General features: G+C 41.3%; 1 protein-coding gene across 1 annotated transcript in view; it reads left to right on the top strand.

Moving 5' to 3' along the window:
• The window catches only part of VWC2 (von Willebrand factor C domain containing 2), a 56,714-nt gene extending 47,040 nt beyond the window's left edge, over positions 1 to 9,674 (top strand). Inside the window, exon 4 of the mRNA XM_014940806.1 lies at positions 9,184 to 9,674. Within this exon, the coding sequence (XP_014796292.1) occupies positions 9,184 to 9,335 (152 nt within the window). The 3' untranslated portion in view covers positions 9,336 to 9,674. The remainder of the gene's footprint in view (positions 1 to 9,183) is intronic.
• Positions 9,675 to 16,777: the final 7,103 nt, after the last annotated feature.

The raw sequence follows: 16,777 nt of genomic DNA, 5'->3' as shown, positions 1-16,777 counted from the left end.
CCCCATGCCACGACTGCTGGGGTGGGAGCAGCTCACCTCACACAAGGTCCCACCACTGCTGCCAGTCCGTCTGTCCCCGCGGTGCCTGGCAATGCTGCTGCAGTTTGTGTAACCCGGGGAAGATTTAGTGATGCATCAGTTTGTTTTCTTAGACATGACTGCCCTCTCTGGGCTTCCAAAATAGTTTCCAAGCAAGTAGCCAATGCTTCTGCAGCGTAGCCCGGCTGCCATGCATCTGCCTGGCTCTGCTTCACCGGGAGCATCAGCATCTCTTGCAGGATGCTGCGCTGCAGGGCACGTCCCGGACCAAAACCATCCTTCTCTCTTCCAGGCTGGCTGTAGCCCAGGCTGGTTCACCATCTGGCCTGGCTTCTGCAGGGGGAGCAGGGGGCTGGGGGGAGCGCAGGCAGGCGGCTTTCTGCGAGTGTGGCATCGTTGGAAACCTGGTGGCAGGGTGGCGGTGAGCTGGGCTGCAGGTGAGCCGTGCCAGCCCCCGAGGGTTTCTGCTGCCTGAGGCACCTGACTTGAGTTTTTCCTGTGCGTTCAAGCCCCGTGTCTCTTTAATTTCCTAATCATCTGGGTGGTGACTGAGCTGCAAGAAAGCTGAGTGCAAAATTGATGCATGGCTTCCTGGCTTCTAAGTGTTTATATCATTTTCTGTAAGATACACACAATGTTCAGCTGGTGTTTAATTGGTGCTGTTTCTGGGTGGAACGCAATATTCCTTTACAAGTCACAGGACTTTGAAAATCATTTTAAGTAGAGTATTCAAGTCTTTCTATATTTTCTCTGATACGGGAAGTTGTTTGATGCTTGTTTTTCTGTCGTGGTTTAACTCCATCTGGCAACTAAGCTCCACACAGCCGCTCGCTCGCTCCCACCTTGGAGGGATGGGTGAGAGAATTGGAAGAGTAAACGTGAGAAAACTCGTGGGTTGAGAAAAAGGCACTTTAATAGGTAAAGCAAAAGCCTCGCACACGAGCAAAGCAAAACGAGGAATTCATCCCCTGCTTCCCATGGGCAGGCAGGTGTTCAGCCATCTCCAGGCAAGCAGGGCTCCATCACACGTGATGGTCACTTGGGAAGACAAATGCCATCACTCCAAACATCACCCCCTTCCTTCCTTATACGCTGAGCCTGACATCATATGTTATGGAATGTCCCTTTGGGCCGTTGGGGTTAGCTGTCCCAGCTGTGTCCCCTCCCAGCTTCTTGTGCCCTTCCACCCTACCCACTCTTAGGGCAGTGTGAGCAGCAGGGAAGGCCTTGTCTCTGCCTAAGCTCTGCTCAGCAGTAATGAAAACATCCCTGTATTATCAACGCTGTTTTCAGCACAAATGGAAAACACAGCCCCATACTAGCTGCTGTGAAGAAAATTAACTCTGTGCCAGTCGAAACCAGCACAATGGCACTCAAGCCTCCTATTTAATTGGGCCCTTTTATCCTCCAATGCTTTCTGTTTGGCTCTTGAGGTATTGGATTGTTTAGTGTTCGATGCTCCTTTGCTTCTTTTTATTCGGTACACAAAGCAGGTATCTGAAATTCTGCTCTCTGAATACACGTGAAAATCCAAGGGGATCGCAGTGGTGGCAGGATTATGGGCTGTTCCCTTCCTGCAGGCAGTTTTCTATCTGTGCAAAAGTAACTGTGCAGCCCTGATTTCAGGGTAGCAGTTGGCATCGCTGTTCCAAGGATGCTAATGTCACCGCAAAGAGCAGGGCGATGGAGAATTGGAATTGAGACAAAGCAGTAATGGAAAGGATCAGTCCAGTGGCTGTGGTGGCTTTGTTTTGTGTTCTGTGGGATTTTTGGACAGTCCTCCAAATTCTAGGTCTGGAGCCGGAACAAAACATTAATCAATAGTGCTGTCACATCTGATAAATGAAAAAGTAAACCAACAGAACTTAATCCTAAACAGGGCTTGTGAGTCTGAGAAGCACAATATTAAAACCAACTCTAAATAAGATTATAGTTTGCTTTATCTTCCAGATGAAAAGCAGCTGCACACACACATGTGCACACGCTCAGGCACACAGACTACAGCAAGCGCCTGAGCTTTGATACCTGCTTTGTCACAGCAGTGCCACTGAGGGCATGATCGCCCCATTTAGTTACAGGAGAACTTCATGGAGCTTCCTTCTGTTTGTCCACTCACAGCAGGTGCTGCTATGCCCATCCTTCTAAATTAGGTGGCAAAATGTTATTTTTAATTGTTTTGCCTGTGGCAGATTTTCTTCCAATCTGTCAGTTCCCTCTGCATCTAACAAAACATGACTCTAACAGAGGGAGGGGCTTTATTATTTTTAAAAGCACTGAGTATCTATCTAGCATGAACAAAATGCTGCTTTCGTGAAATGTAGCACATTGCACACACTGCCTTTTTGTTATTTCCCATAGCAGCTAGGTAAAATTTGCAAAAGGAATGAATAGCTTTATTTTTCTCCTCCCTGTCATATATATATACGTACAATAACTGGAAATCTCTTAGGATATTTGCCATGGTTCTCTGGTTGCCAGGATCTTAAGAACCACAGAAATAGTACATGGTTCTTTGGGGTCCAAAATTGCTCTTAAAATTGGGTCTACCTGAATCTTTATTCTGTAATTGAAAATTCTCTTTTGGACTTGGTTCAGTAGCATCCAAAGGTAGTGAGGCGAGTAAAAGGTTGCCCTGGATTGGGAGCAGTCAGCACGGTGACAGCAGCAGGGGTGATGAACTTATTTTTGTGAGAGAATGAGAGTCTGCTGTACTCCTGGTCACAGACTGCTTTTGCCAGCTGCTTTTTGTGCTTTATCTTTCGAGCTGACGTTTCACAGGAGATAGAGGTATTATATATATATCTGCATGAGAGGGAAACAAAATCAAGTCAGGGAGATACAGACCCTTTAGAAGAGATTAGGGATTGGAAGGGCACAAAGTAGGTACAGATGCCATCTCTGGAGGAAGTGATTAGATTTGAGAGGGATGAGGGAGGTAATGCCTGCATCTCGAAATCTTGCTGCTGCACTGCTACGTGGCAGAGAAGTCTTACTTTGTGTTGCCGTGCGGTGCTGGCACGACTCAAAGCCCGTCTCGGATATCACAGCAGGTGCATAAGGGACTTTGTTCCCATGGACTGGGAGGCAGGCACAGCCACCCTTTACTCATAGTTTGGCCGTCCCACCTCTCAGGTGTAACTTCCAGCTGGGCTGTGGAAGAGTCCTCAGTTTTGTGCTGTGGCATCACAGGTCTTGTCAGGGGCAGGCGGCGTGAAATGCAGGCAAGGAGCTTGTCTACATCTCTTCTTTTAGCGCTGTGTTTCATTAGTCCCTCTGGCATCTGCAGTAGATCCTGGAGGCAGTCTCAAAACATCAGAAAGATGCTTTCCCTGGAGTGTTCCTGAAATTACTGAACAACGGGAACACTCTTGCTGCGCATGGAAGACTGTCAAGTAGCATTGCTGGAACGTGAAAGTTTTCTGTAACGCAGAAAGGCTGCAGCAGGATTTGACTTGAGTGCAATGAAAGGCTTATTTCTACAAGATTTCTATATGGTATAAAATTCGTAGGGTCATGAAAACGTCAGGTCAACTTTTTCATCAGTGGTCACAACAGAAAGGCAAATGTGAGGAAGTAGGAAGGAAATGGGAAACAAAACAGGGAATATCACTGTGCTACTGTACAGGTCCGTGGTGTTTCTACAGCTTGTGCATGGTGCACAGCTCTGGTCCTCACAGTGCAAAAAGGTAGTAGCAGAACTGGGAGAGGTCTGGGGAGATCAGCAGGGATGGTGGGGGTGCAGAACCGGCCTCCTCAGGCTGCAGATGAGGTGATGGGAGGGAAGGGAAGCATGATATAGGTCTATAAGCTTGTGAACGGCATGGCAAAGCCTGGTGTGTGTGTTTGTGTGTATTATTGCCTTTTCCACAGGGTACCAGGCTCAGGTAGTGGGTGTAAGGCATCAGGCAACAACAGAAAACTTGCTGTGTGCAGAGCTGTGGACCTTATTGCCACTAAGTGCTGTTTATATGGGTTCAGCAGGATGTTGGAGAGGTTAATCATGAAGAAATCTATTAACTCCATCCATTAACACCATTAACTCAGCACACAGGAGCCATTTTTGAATACTCTGATTCAGAAAGTGGGGAAGCTGGGTGCGTACTTGTTCTGTTCCCCTACACTTCCCCATTTATCTCTTTTTGGCTGCTGCAGGTACAGGTGAACCTCTGATCTCACCCAGCACAGCTTCATGGTTCTCAAGACTTCCAGGACAAAGTGTAGGATCTGTCTTTTCATGGTGTAACCATTGGAAATTTCTTCATGAAACTTAAAAAAAAAAAAAAAAAAAAAAAGAACAAAAGAGACTAAGCTAAATGTTGAGGTTATGTTATTTACAAAGTGCTGTAATACCACAGTGATGAATGCCATGTAAGCGTCAGGGTAGGCAGGGCTGCTATCGGGTACCTTGCAAGTGACCTGTTTGACTGCTGCAAGGAGCTATTGAAAGGGCAGCTATTAGGGAGTTTAGTACAAACCAGAGCCCAAAGCAGTCTTACATCAAAGTGTTACATTACAGAGGTTGTCACTGTAGTTCTAATTGGAGAAAATTTGCCGTGACTTATTCTCCAGGCAAACACATTAACTTGCAGTTGAACAGATTTCTTTGTCCATAATTTGGTTTAACACATGATGGAAACAGTAGATTAAAACACGATTTACCAAATTGCTATATCTTGTATTTTTTGACTGATTGGAACACGTGCCCACGCAAAAGCAGGGACGGGCTGCAGGGGAAACAGGCGCAACTCTGTAGAGTACAGCTGTGGTTTTGTGGAAGGAAAAGAGGACGAGAAGCATCAGAGAGCCTCTTGTGAGGTTGTCAAGGTTACAGGTGCTATTGCTTCTGTAGGTAAGTGGCTTGGGCATTCATTGCTGATAATTGGGATTGGCTGTTTTCTTCCAAGATAACAAAATTTGCATTTTAATTAGATGGTTGCATTTGTCAACACTGAAGCATAAAATACAAGTCATTGGAAGCTTTTCACAGGACCACCATAAGGACTTGGAAAAAAATTACAGTGGCAGCATTTACCCCAATAAGATCTTTAAACTTTTTTAGTTGCAGCATTTAAGAGGCAAGAACCTCGTTATAAACTCTCACTTCATTAACCACCAAATATCCCTTCCAAGTTCCTTAGATCCCAGTATAAATGTTGCTTTTGGAAGCTAGTATTCACCGGTTTGGATGCAGGGAGGCCCAGAGCTGCATGCCAATCAGGTGCTCAGTGTGAGAACTGAGGATTTGCACTGAACTCACTGCTTCAAGACATTGCTGAGAAGGCAGCAACTGTGCCTTAGCCCTAGGAAAGAAATCTCTGTTGATACCAGCGTACTGTGGCTCAAGCAGAGTCTGACAGCGCCAGTATATACTTTAGGAAAACAAATGATGTCGTGGTAGATTTCAAGCTGCGCTCGGAATTGGTACAATATGTCATATTGAATTTTCTGTCAGATTTAAGAGCGATATGGCAAGATCTTCATCTACTGTGAAGATGTGCAGCACCGCCGACTCCTTAGAGCTATATAAGTGTGTACAGTTGGGGATGAGGCCCAGGAGGAGGTTTGTACTATAGATCAAGCAAGCTCGAACAAGCCACTGCTGCACTGAACAAGTGCTGGGTGCTGAACTCAGGCAGAGTGGTGGCGTTACCAAGCAAGAGCTCAGCAGCCTGCTTTGTAGACCAAAAAGGAGAAATTCACTGTTTGCTGCTTCTGCAACAGCAAAATCTAGTCAGAAAGCCCACCAATGCTTTCAAGTTGGAACAGCCCCGAATTACTTGGAAATGGTTTTCATGTGCTACATCAGGTAATTTTGCAAACTGTTTTAAAACTCACAAAATGTCTCGCCCTCTGTGATGGGAAGCTGCAAGTCTTGCTAGATCAATATAAACTGCCCAGTTTTAAGTAAAGCAGTAGTTTCAGCAAATGCCATGCCTTCAGGGCAGCTTATCCACTCTGAATGTGGGGGAAACATGTGCTTCTGCCTCCCCTTGCTAAGTGAGAGCATCAGCCTTTGTGTGCCCACTCTGCCTCCTTGCCCCACTCTGCTTAAAGTCTTGGATTTCTCGATTTCCTTGCTGTCCTTTTAGGCAGATGGAGAATTGGATCTTGAGATGCTTCACTGGCACCGTTTGTCTGACTGGCAGGGGCCAGGGAAGGGCTGCTGGAGGTGCAGCCGGGGCAGCCCCACACCCAGGGTCCCACCGCTGCCACCCCACATGTCCCCCATCACTGCAGGCTGGTCTCCTCTGCCTGGTCCAGCTGTGTACCTCTGGTTTCCATGACTGCTTCTCAGAGGATAAGAAAAGGGAGGAGCATCACCTGCTTGGTAGGAAGGGAGTCACAAGACACCAAGAGCCAGGACTACCTCATACAGCTTTTAAATTACATGAGGTTTGAGGCAAAGGTCAGGGATTTTTTTCCCTAGAAGTCTGAGGATTTGGAGAAATGATAAAAGGAGAGCTGTGGAATTATTTTCCCGTGTTTTGACACAATATTGTACTGGCACTTAGGTGTATAGTGTTGTTGTAATATAGTCAGTTCAGCCTTTTCCTTGATGACCTTTTCTGTAACATTTACAACAATATTGGTCACACACAACAACACTGAAAGGGAAAAGATGAGGCAAGGATGCCGGCTGACTGTTACTGGTCTAAGTACTGTAAAGGATTTGCAGTTACAGCAATGATGGGTGCAAATGCAGAACCAAAAAATAGGCAATTTTCTGTAGAAAAGTTGCATGATACTAAAAAAATAATCTAGTTCAGTAATAGACCTTGTTGCTGCCATTTATTTTTGTAGGGTCCCTTTCTCAAGTAGATGGTTACTGCTCTTCTGTAGTTTACCAATGCAATGACTCTCCCCCATCTTTACGTTTAATAACTTTCTGATGTAAGAAGGACTAGTCACGCTTGGCATTAAGGTGCTGCTAATTGTGAATGGAGGCATTTACATTCTGAATCCTAGTGAATTACATTACGTGTGTTGCACTGTTTTTATTTCATTCCCTGGTTGATTTTTATAACCAAGTATACCCTCTAACATTTACTTTCCCAGAATGAAATAAATCCTGCACAGGGGATTGACATCATATTTGTTCCTCTTGTGCCTTTTACATAGTGTTTAAATTTCAAGTGGTCTTGCAGGTTTGATACAGAATCTCCATGGAAAGTAGATTCGGCTTTTAATATTTTAACTCTTCATGTCATTTAGCTTTGCAAATCATGGGGCTATTACAGGCCAGCGTGCAAAACACGCAAGTTTCTTTACCTAATGTGCAGGTGAGCCCATCTTGGGATTAAAGTTTATTAGGTGCAAGAAGAATACTGTATTTAACTGAACCATAAATGGAATTACATAGATTAGAGTTGAAATCTTTAAAAGTTCCACCAAGGACAGCGTAGTTAATAACGCTGCTTTATCTCAGCTGAAAGCTAGGGCACCTCCCAGGGTGCGGTGGGACCCAGGAGCATGCCTCCCACCCCAAAATCCTCCTTCCTGGTTGTGGTACTTTTTGTGGTACAAAGTGGTACTTTGCATGGACAGACTCAGGGGGCTGAGAACGCAAACATACCACAGTGACATTGTTAGTACAGCAGGTAACTTTACATGAGAGATGCTGTATTTCGCAATCTGTTCTGCATCCAAAGCCTTGAATGGGTCAGAAGCCACCCAAAACTAAGGAAGAAGCCACATTAGAGATCTTTGTCAACAGTCAGTCCTACAACAAAATGCTGGCTTAAATACTCAGAGGATTAATGGGTATGATTTGGTGAAGCAAATTTCTGCAAGTCTTGCAGGTCTCTTCTTTCCTCTTCATTGAGGAAGGAGCTTCGTTATTGTCAATTTGGCAACTAATTCTCAGGCTGCAGTGTCAGTACACAAACACATCACCTGATCCAAAGAGATAACTATTAAAATTGATTTGTGCAGTATTTAGTTTGTGTTCTAAAATGTGCAGCATGCACCTGCCTCTGCTTTTCAGAGGAAGCACTTAAAAGAATGTATACTTTGCATTAGAAGAATGTATACTTTGCATACTGTTTACCTTATGTGTTACAGTAGATCCCTGGCAATGGAAGCTCAACCTCACCTGTGATTTATTTACTTGTGTGGCAAATAGGTTGGCAGTTGCACACCCATATTTTTTCAGGAGTTTCGGCTGCATCCAGTCAACATGTGCTGGTCCCTACTGCAAATCCCTCTCTGGTGGATGGTGGTACCGAGATGTTGTTGAGTGGCCAAGCTCTGCCTGAGCAGCTCTTGTGTGTGCTTAGTGAATGGGAGGGACGGGTTCCTCTGCGGACATGACAGTGTATATAAAGATGACTCGTAGAGTATAAGGCTGCTTTACAAGCACATGTAGATTTTCAAGGCAGAAATAGACTTATTTTTTAACAGAACTGTAGGTAACGCAGCACTTGCAGCCTCCTGCAGCAGAGAGATGTGAGGAAGTCACCTTTTGAAAGAAACAGATTTGTCTTGTGAACGTTGTGCTGGTGGGTTGTTCTCCTGCCCCTTCTTTGGAAATGAAATTATTTCAGAGTACTATGAAAAGGGGTGTTTGTAGACTTGCTGACTTACATAAGATGGAATAATTCATTTGAAACATGAAAATTGTCTTCATTCAGAAGAGTTTGGAACTATTCCTTTCTGCTGGAGAAGGACTTATTTTCACAGGAAAAGCAAAATAAACTAATCTGATACTTTGATTACTACTCAAAATGCAATGTGTGCTTCCAATGGAGAAAATGTAATAACACTTCTCATCAGCTCTCTAGTAGCTTAGAGTTGCAGTGTGGCATTATCAATAGCTGGCTTCTTCCCTAGCTTAAATCTGTATTCATCTGCGTTGTCAGTTTGTGCCCAGGTCTCTGTCATGGTTGTGCGTTTCACAGAAGGGCTTTATTGCCCCCTCCCCTGTGGAGGCAGGACAGCCCGCACTGAAAATGTCCAGCCACATCAGAGCACGGGGTCCTTGTTTTCTTTGCAGCTTTTACGCCTTGTACGCGATGCTCACCTTTGTTTATTGTGCCCAGCGTCACTCACTCGGTGTTAGATTTTCCATCCTTCAGACTAAAACTGCACTGTGCGGGATTACAGGCTGCTGTGGGCATCACATAATAAACTCTTTCCTTTTTTTAGGCCCGAACTGCTTTGCAGAAACGCTTGTCATTCCAGCAGGCCGGGAGGTGAAAACTGATGAATGCACTATATGTCACTGTACTTACGAAGAAGGCACTTGGAGAATTGAACGGCAAGCTATGTGCACTAGACATGAATGCAAACAAATATAGGAAATCTACAAATCTAAGTACTTTTCGTGGTTTTTATAAACTCTCTCACAGCAGTGAGCACCCCAGATGACCCAGGGAAGTCTGAATGAGAAGATTCTGGTGAGGAGCAAAGAACAAAATATTGATATTTTGTTTTTCAAAGTACCATAATACTGCAAGGCAAAGAAGTGCATATATTTCAAACGTTTGGACATAAGAATACCTGTCTTAATAAATGTGTTATTTTCACAGTGAGTACACTAAAATACACTCTATAAGATATTCTATGTATTTCTATAATGCCATTATAGAGCTTAAAAATAAATGTTTTATATAGACAATACAGATTAAAGTACTGTATCATTGCCTGTCCGGTTGTGCACCATGGTTAAAACATGACATTTCTGTTCTAGTTTCATCATGTGAGGATTTTCTTGAGAGTTTTTTGTTTGTTTTTGTTGCTTTTATTTCCTTCAGTTTAGTTGGCCATGAGAGAGCCAGCATATGACAAAACTTCGATGTTCTCGCTTTTGAAAAAAATGGAGTAGAATTTGTTTTCAGAGAACATGCTCTCATTTATTAATATTGCTGTAATGTACAAGAGGGTCAGTTCCTTCTCTTAGTTCCATGGATGCTTATCTACTGGTCCACAGCCAAGATAACTTGGAGCAGTGGCTAATAGGAAACAGGTCTCTCAAAATCAATTCCAAATATTCAGCTGAGTCATAGCACATTATAGCAGGACAGATTCCTCTGTGAGGTAAACAGTATCACATCGCCCAGCTGGTGGAAATGACGGTAAGTAACCACGCGGCATTGTTAATGTAAGGCATAATGGATGTGGAGAAGGACAGCTGGGAAGGGCTGGAGCAGCCAAACAGGGCTCCCCTGATGTGGCTCCATGCTGTGATCGTGGGCAGGAGCGCTGGTTAGTAGCTGTGCCATCTCCTGAACGCCTGGTTCAACTTTTTAGTCTGTACGGGGTCTGTGACACAGGGTGTTCAGGAGGAAGGTTCTGATCCAACTCTTTGAATCTGTCAAAGGATTTCTAGCACAGAAGCTGACACTGACTACATGTGAGGTAAATCACATCTCCCTGCTTCAGTCATCAACAGCCTTTGCTTAGATTCTTGTTGGTTTTAGTTTAATTTATCACCAACTCCTACGTTACATCTGCTTTGAATACCTGTTAAGGCCAACAGCTCAAAAAAACACTTCAACGTGGGCTTACCTTTAAGCTTTTGCTGGAGGGAAAACTTAATGAATCAATATCTAAAACCAGAAGAATATTGCTTAAATCCCCACCCACCCTTTGCTACTTACTCATGTGGTGTAACCCAGTTACCAGGTTTGCATCCACACAAAGTATGATTTTCCAGTACCTCTGAAAACCATGGGATTTTTGCCAGTGACTTCAGTGGATCCCAGTTATCACCTCACACCTGTATTTTCAGCATTTGTCTATCACTGGAAGTTATTTTCCTCAATGACGGGACGGGAGACAAGAGTGACAGAATCAGAAACCAAGAAACTGTCTCTTGCACAGACAGCCCTGTGGTGAAGTCATGCGTGGTATTAGTTGAGTCACAGAAGGAAAAGGCAGGAGGACAGAGGAAAAGACAGACTATTAGATTTAAATTCTTGATTTACTTGACTTAAAAATAAGAATGAACTTTCCCTGAAGTAGATGTGCACATATGTAAACATTGTACTGGAAGTATTGTTCTCCAGTAGCTGGAATTCCTAGAAGGGATACGGAAAATACTATACCTGGGATGTCACTTAGTCTGCTGGTGGTAGTGGAGGGTGACACACAGGATGGATATTTTATTTTCTTGGAAGAAGGGAGGAAGTATTTCGTATCTCATTTGTGCCTAGAGTGTAAGCATACTTCGAGATTAAAAAAAAAAAAAAAATAATGCTTCTTTTGCCATTTTATAAAAAGAGTACCTTATTCATTGTATACCTCTCATTAACACAGTGCAAGTATGCTTATTTGGGAGTAAAGGAGGTATGACTTGGCTAAAAATTGTATTCTTTTAAGTATACCTATCTATTTCATAAGATTCAGTAGTCATATGATAGAAAGCTACCTCCTAAATCAGTAGGACCCATGCCTCAAGGCTACGTATGCATGTGCTTACTGAAATCGGGTATCTGCACAGCTCTGAGAAAGTGCCACGAGTTACAGTGCTCTTCCACGCATATCTCCCTGAGACAGCAGAACTACCCCCATAGAAAGCTGCTGTGTGACGTGTAAGAGCAGAGAAGGTGGACTTGCAACTCAGTGTGGGATTGCCTTTCTAAATAGGCTGGTTGGTGTCTCTTTAGGAGTCACGTGTTTTCAGTGAAACTATATGAGACTCAGAACTGTGTATCTTTCAATGTGTGACCATGATGCTTAAGTTTGTTGAAATCTCACCTTGGACTAGTTCCACTTTGCATCTCCTTCATTGAAGACTCTTGTTAAGCTTTATCCTGCTTACAAGGGCTTGAGTTTCTGTTCATTTGGGAAGTTCTGCCTTTACTGAAGTAGTGACAAGGTTAAAGAATATTTTAGTGTGTATTTCCAGTGTAGCTTTTAAAAATATTTTCTATTGGATATTTTCTCTACATGTTTTTCTAGAGTAACTCCATCTCAGCCATACCCAGTAGACAGTGATACTGTCATCAACCCCAGCACAGAGGCAAATGCACCACAAGACACTGAGAGCCAAACTCAAAAGTGACTGCACCAAGCAGCATGTGGACAATGGAGTTGGGGAGCCCAGATTTGCAGCCTGCTGCATAGTGTCACTTCACAAAGACAAAGGATTAAAACAGAAACCTTACTCTCTCTTTATAGGAGTGGAAAATGAAAATATGAAAATTAAGTGATTTAAGGTTAAAAATTAGGCTATGGAATATAACTGGAGACCATTCACCTTTAAACTAATTTAATACCTAAACAAAAAAGTGTCAGGTATTTAATTTATCTAAATGTTATGATTTGGTCAGATAATATACCTGTTCATATGTAACCTTAAAAAATAAGAAAAAAAGCTATCTGCATCATTTCCAGTTACCTGAATTCCAGAGGATCTTGGCTTCCTGACTGAAGTCTAGGTACTCAGCAAGCAAGTTTTGCTTCGGTGCAAAAAGTATGATGCATCCTGCATATGAGGAGTTTTTCAGCTTTGCAGGTGGGTTGTGTTTATAAAAGCTGCATTTCCAGACACGCTGATCACTCATGAATAATTCTGTCTTTGAAGGTCTGTTGCTTGGATAATGAATATTCTTCTCAGATGTTCTTATGTAGCTGCATTGGCATGAATATGAGGTTTCTGCTTCTACTTCACTTGCTTCTGCTTATTTCCCAGTTGAAATCAAGACAAATTAATTCTTGGGTTCGCCTCATCCATTTTTGTAGAAGTGCACTATACATGAGTTTGGCTTCAAACCTGTGTAAGTAAGTGCCTGAAGAGATGATATTCTAGACCGTTTCAGGTAATTATAAAATTGTACCGTTAGTGTGCAATAGGATTCTTTTTACTAATTTAAAACATGAAAATGGAAGTGCTGGTATTCGCTTAAATACTTATGCAAGATTTCAAAGGGAAAAGGGGAAAAAGAGGAAAGATATGAGATATGAAACAGAGGAGCTAAGTGTTAGGATAGAAATGTTCAAAAAAAGAAAAACATAGCTACAGCATCATAAGTTCATAAGCATCATAGGGAGATTTTCAAAGAATATCAAAAGAAAAGTGAGTAAGAAATGTATTTGGGCACAAATTGAAATACAGGAAATCCTAGTTGGAGATTTTAAAAAAACCCAACATATGGTAAAGGTGATTGAATACTGGAAGATGTTACCCAGAGATGTCATGGAGTTTCCCTCCTTGAGGGTGGTCAAAACAAGACTAGACACGGCTCTGAGCAGCCTGCTGTAGCTGAACCTCCATTCAGCAAGATACTGGGCTAGATGATCTCCAGAGGCGTAAAACTGCAAGCTGGGTTTAAATGACATTGAATCAAGTCTTTAATACAAATAAGAAAGAAAAAAGATATAATGGAAGGCTCCCTCACTTTGGAAAACAATCTTTTCTGGTCTCATACTGTGTAATGTAAATGATACAGCCATGATTGTAAAGTATTTGATGTTACTTTTGATGGTAACTTTAATAGCTAAACTACGATAGCTCCATAATACATAGGAGGCTTTGAAAGACACGTATTTAAGAATCAATTCAATCCAACTAAATGCTCCACTTATTCCCCTTATCAAGCAATTAATTTTCTCTACAGCCTGTGTTACTATGGGTTTTCTGTCTGCAAAAACACACCTTCTGCCCTGTATTCCGCTGCAATAGAAACAAAACACAAAGTGGGGAGACAGCATTGAACTGAACATCACAGACTATTTTTTCTGGCTATCCAAGAATTCAAATTTTTTCATTGCTTTTTGATAAAGGTGCTGCTTCAGAAAGTTTATAACTTGTTCAGTTTTGAGAAAACACCCATTTGTTCCAGAGTCCTCTTTCTTTTTAAAAAATAACTGTGCTCAACCACTGAAAATGTAAATTTTCAGTCTTTTGAAATGTCACATTAAACAACTCCCAGTGTAGAGAAAAAATAAACACAACCTAGTATGTCTTTCCAATTGCCCATATATATTATGCATCTCATACATTGCATACACTTTTAAAACAAATACAGCAAATCTCCAAACTTGCATGTCAAGTTACAAAGTAGTCAAAAGGTTTTTTTCTTTATCTCTTGAGGTGATGTTGAAATACTGATATGGAATATTAATCAATCAGTAATAGAAAAACACTAACATAATTAGCAGCACAAAAGCTGATGTTTAAAAACAATCACCTCTCAACTTACCAGAAATATTTGTTACGTTGTTCACGTTAGGTTTATTTGGGGCTACTAGCCAATAGTAATGCTATTTCTTTAACACTTAACAGCATTCTGCTTTTAAAAAGATAATTACTTTTAAGAAATATACCACCTAAATAAATCTATTATTGGAAAGAACAGGCAGACTATAATAATGGAATAGCAAGTTAGTCTGGCTGAATATGTATAATCTATCCGTTGTAAATGTTGAGTTTGCCACTTACATTCGTCAGTAATCTTGTCAATTTAGTGGGACTCCAGAAGTTAGCCTGCTGCATATTTCATTGGCAAAAAGGAAAAATGTCACATATAAGACTAAGCAGCCAAGTTTCAGCAGGATATAGAACACTGCTGCAGATCTTGAAAAAACTGCAGGGCTGTCTGCAAAATTGGAGTGTGCCAGGTGTTTCTGAGTTCACAGATTTTATCTCGTGGTGAAGAGATGAATTTATGAAAAATGGTGAAAATAGGAATGCAAGTATCAGTTCACACACAATGTGGAAAAACAGCAAACACATAATAGATGGAACATGAAAGCAAGTTTAGCATTTTTAGGACTAAATAAACAAAGAAAACTTTTCTGCATGGTTTTATACACAAATAAATTCCTTTCTCCTGGTTCCAACCATAAAAGAGGGTAAACCTAAAATATTACAGCTATGAGAGATGTATATTTGTCTATATTCAGCATGTATGCATTGACAAATGAGAATTCTTTTCTCGGTGATGCCAGCATAAAACATGAGTAATTTAGAAGCCCAGGTTAATACTGTTAGCCAAGATCAGGATTTCTTCTACAGAGTGCACCTATGATAAAGCATTTGTACTTGACTGCAGTCAGTGAATGAGACAGAACATTCACAAATACTTGTGTAAAGAAAACCTTTATAACCACTTACTTTACTTTTTCCAGTAAGTCTTAAAGGGTATGCAAACTTGAGCTTCACCTATTAGGAGAACCAGTAAAAATTCTTTCTGGACTCTGCTAAAATTCATCAATGTCTGCATGGAGAAGGAAGTCAATATGCTACTGTGTCTAATACCCCAGCAAAAACTACATCAGCTTTATTATTGTCCCTCAAAGAATAGATACAATTCTATAAATGCCTTTAATTGATGGTGTGCCAACCAGACCTTTCTGTTTCTGATGTGCAACAGAAAATTAAATATATAAAAATGTCATAACGCTGCTTATTTTGTATTGCTATGGCCTTAAAAACCTGCATTCATTTTGGGGGGCAATTATTAAATTAATTTGCTATCCATACTGAAGAAAGCTCTGTGCTTATATTGCCTGGTATGGTGGGGTTTTTAACAAAAGCAAATTATATTTTTGCAAAGACAGTACTGCATACTTTGCTCTCTCTTTAGCTATTAATAACTCAAACTAATGCTAAGTTAATTTAGTGCTGATGGGAAATAATGGAGATAACATATGGACCTGCAGTGCATCAACCTAATGTAACGACCCTTCCCATTTGCTGTCTGTTCATTATCAATTACCACACGAAAATAAGGAATAGGTAGCCATTAGTCATTCTATGAATTACAGTTAAATAGAGTTTAATTTCTTAACTGCTAAACGTTTGTAACATGTTCTTTCCCAGCTATTTATTTTCATTTGATAAAAATAGCTATTTTATATATTCTGCTAGTTATACTGTTTATAGCAATGTTTGAGCAATAAACAGTGTCACTGCAGAAAACTAATAATGCTTGTTATCCATTTTTTTCAAATAAGTTTGGTGTTTCAGGCTCTGTCACGTAAACTGTATATTAGTTGGATTCTTACAGTACAGTATCTTTAGATAGTGCATCCTATTTAAAAATTACTTCTTAGAAGTGGCACAGTATTTCTTTTTATTCCTTTTTTCAGTATACAGTTCCTGAAGATAGGCATTTAAACCTGTGGTCCAATACACTTGAAAAAATAAACACCTGCAAACCCGATCTTCCAGATACAATGAGCTAAACATGGCCTTCACACTTAGCTCATCATTATACATGAGCTAGATTGGAAAAAGAACTAAGTAGAAAAAGAGTATAAACTCTGTAATGCTTATTTAAAACTTAACAATTTTCATGGGGTATGCTCTGCAGATGCAAAACAAATACGATTTTAAACAGGATTCTGTTAGGGAATACAAACTTAAAGTTATTAGTGAATGACAATGACAAGGAATGCGTTCAGCCAACCACTAGTAATTCTTGACAGTCTTAGAAAAATAGAGAAGATGAGTGCCATAAAAAGTACTGTGGTATTTTATGTTGCTGTTTGTTTTCTTCAGGCAAGAGCAAAACATGATGTCTTTAAGAGTGGAACAGGTGACTGACCCAAGTGGAATTTTACATTTTTGGGGAAGACGTTACTGACTGGTCGGTAGTGATACTATAATTCACCTTGAAAGAAACTTTATAGGATGTTTTTGCATTTGAGGCTACATTGCAACATTCATGACCTCTCACTGCTAGATGTACGCAGTGAGTTGTTCGCTATAATCCTCTTAACCAACAACTGAATCAACACGTAGATGAAAACTACAATATAGACAGGCTCCTTACACCTCCATATCGAGAGG

The sequence above is a fragment of the Calidris pugnax genome, unplaced genomic scaffold (genome assembly GCF_001431845.1).
Source record: "Calidris pugnax isolate Ruff unplaced genomic scaffold, ASM143184v1 scaffold8, whole genome shotgun sequence".
Classification (NCBI taxonomy): domain Eukaryota; kingdom Metazoa; phylum Chordata; class Aves; order Charadriiformes; family Scolopacidae; genus Calidris; species Calidris pugnax.
This window is presented reverse-complemented; position numbering and strand designations above follow the sequence as displayed.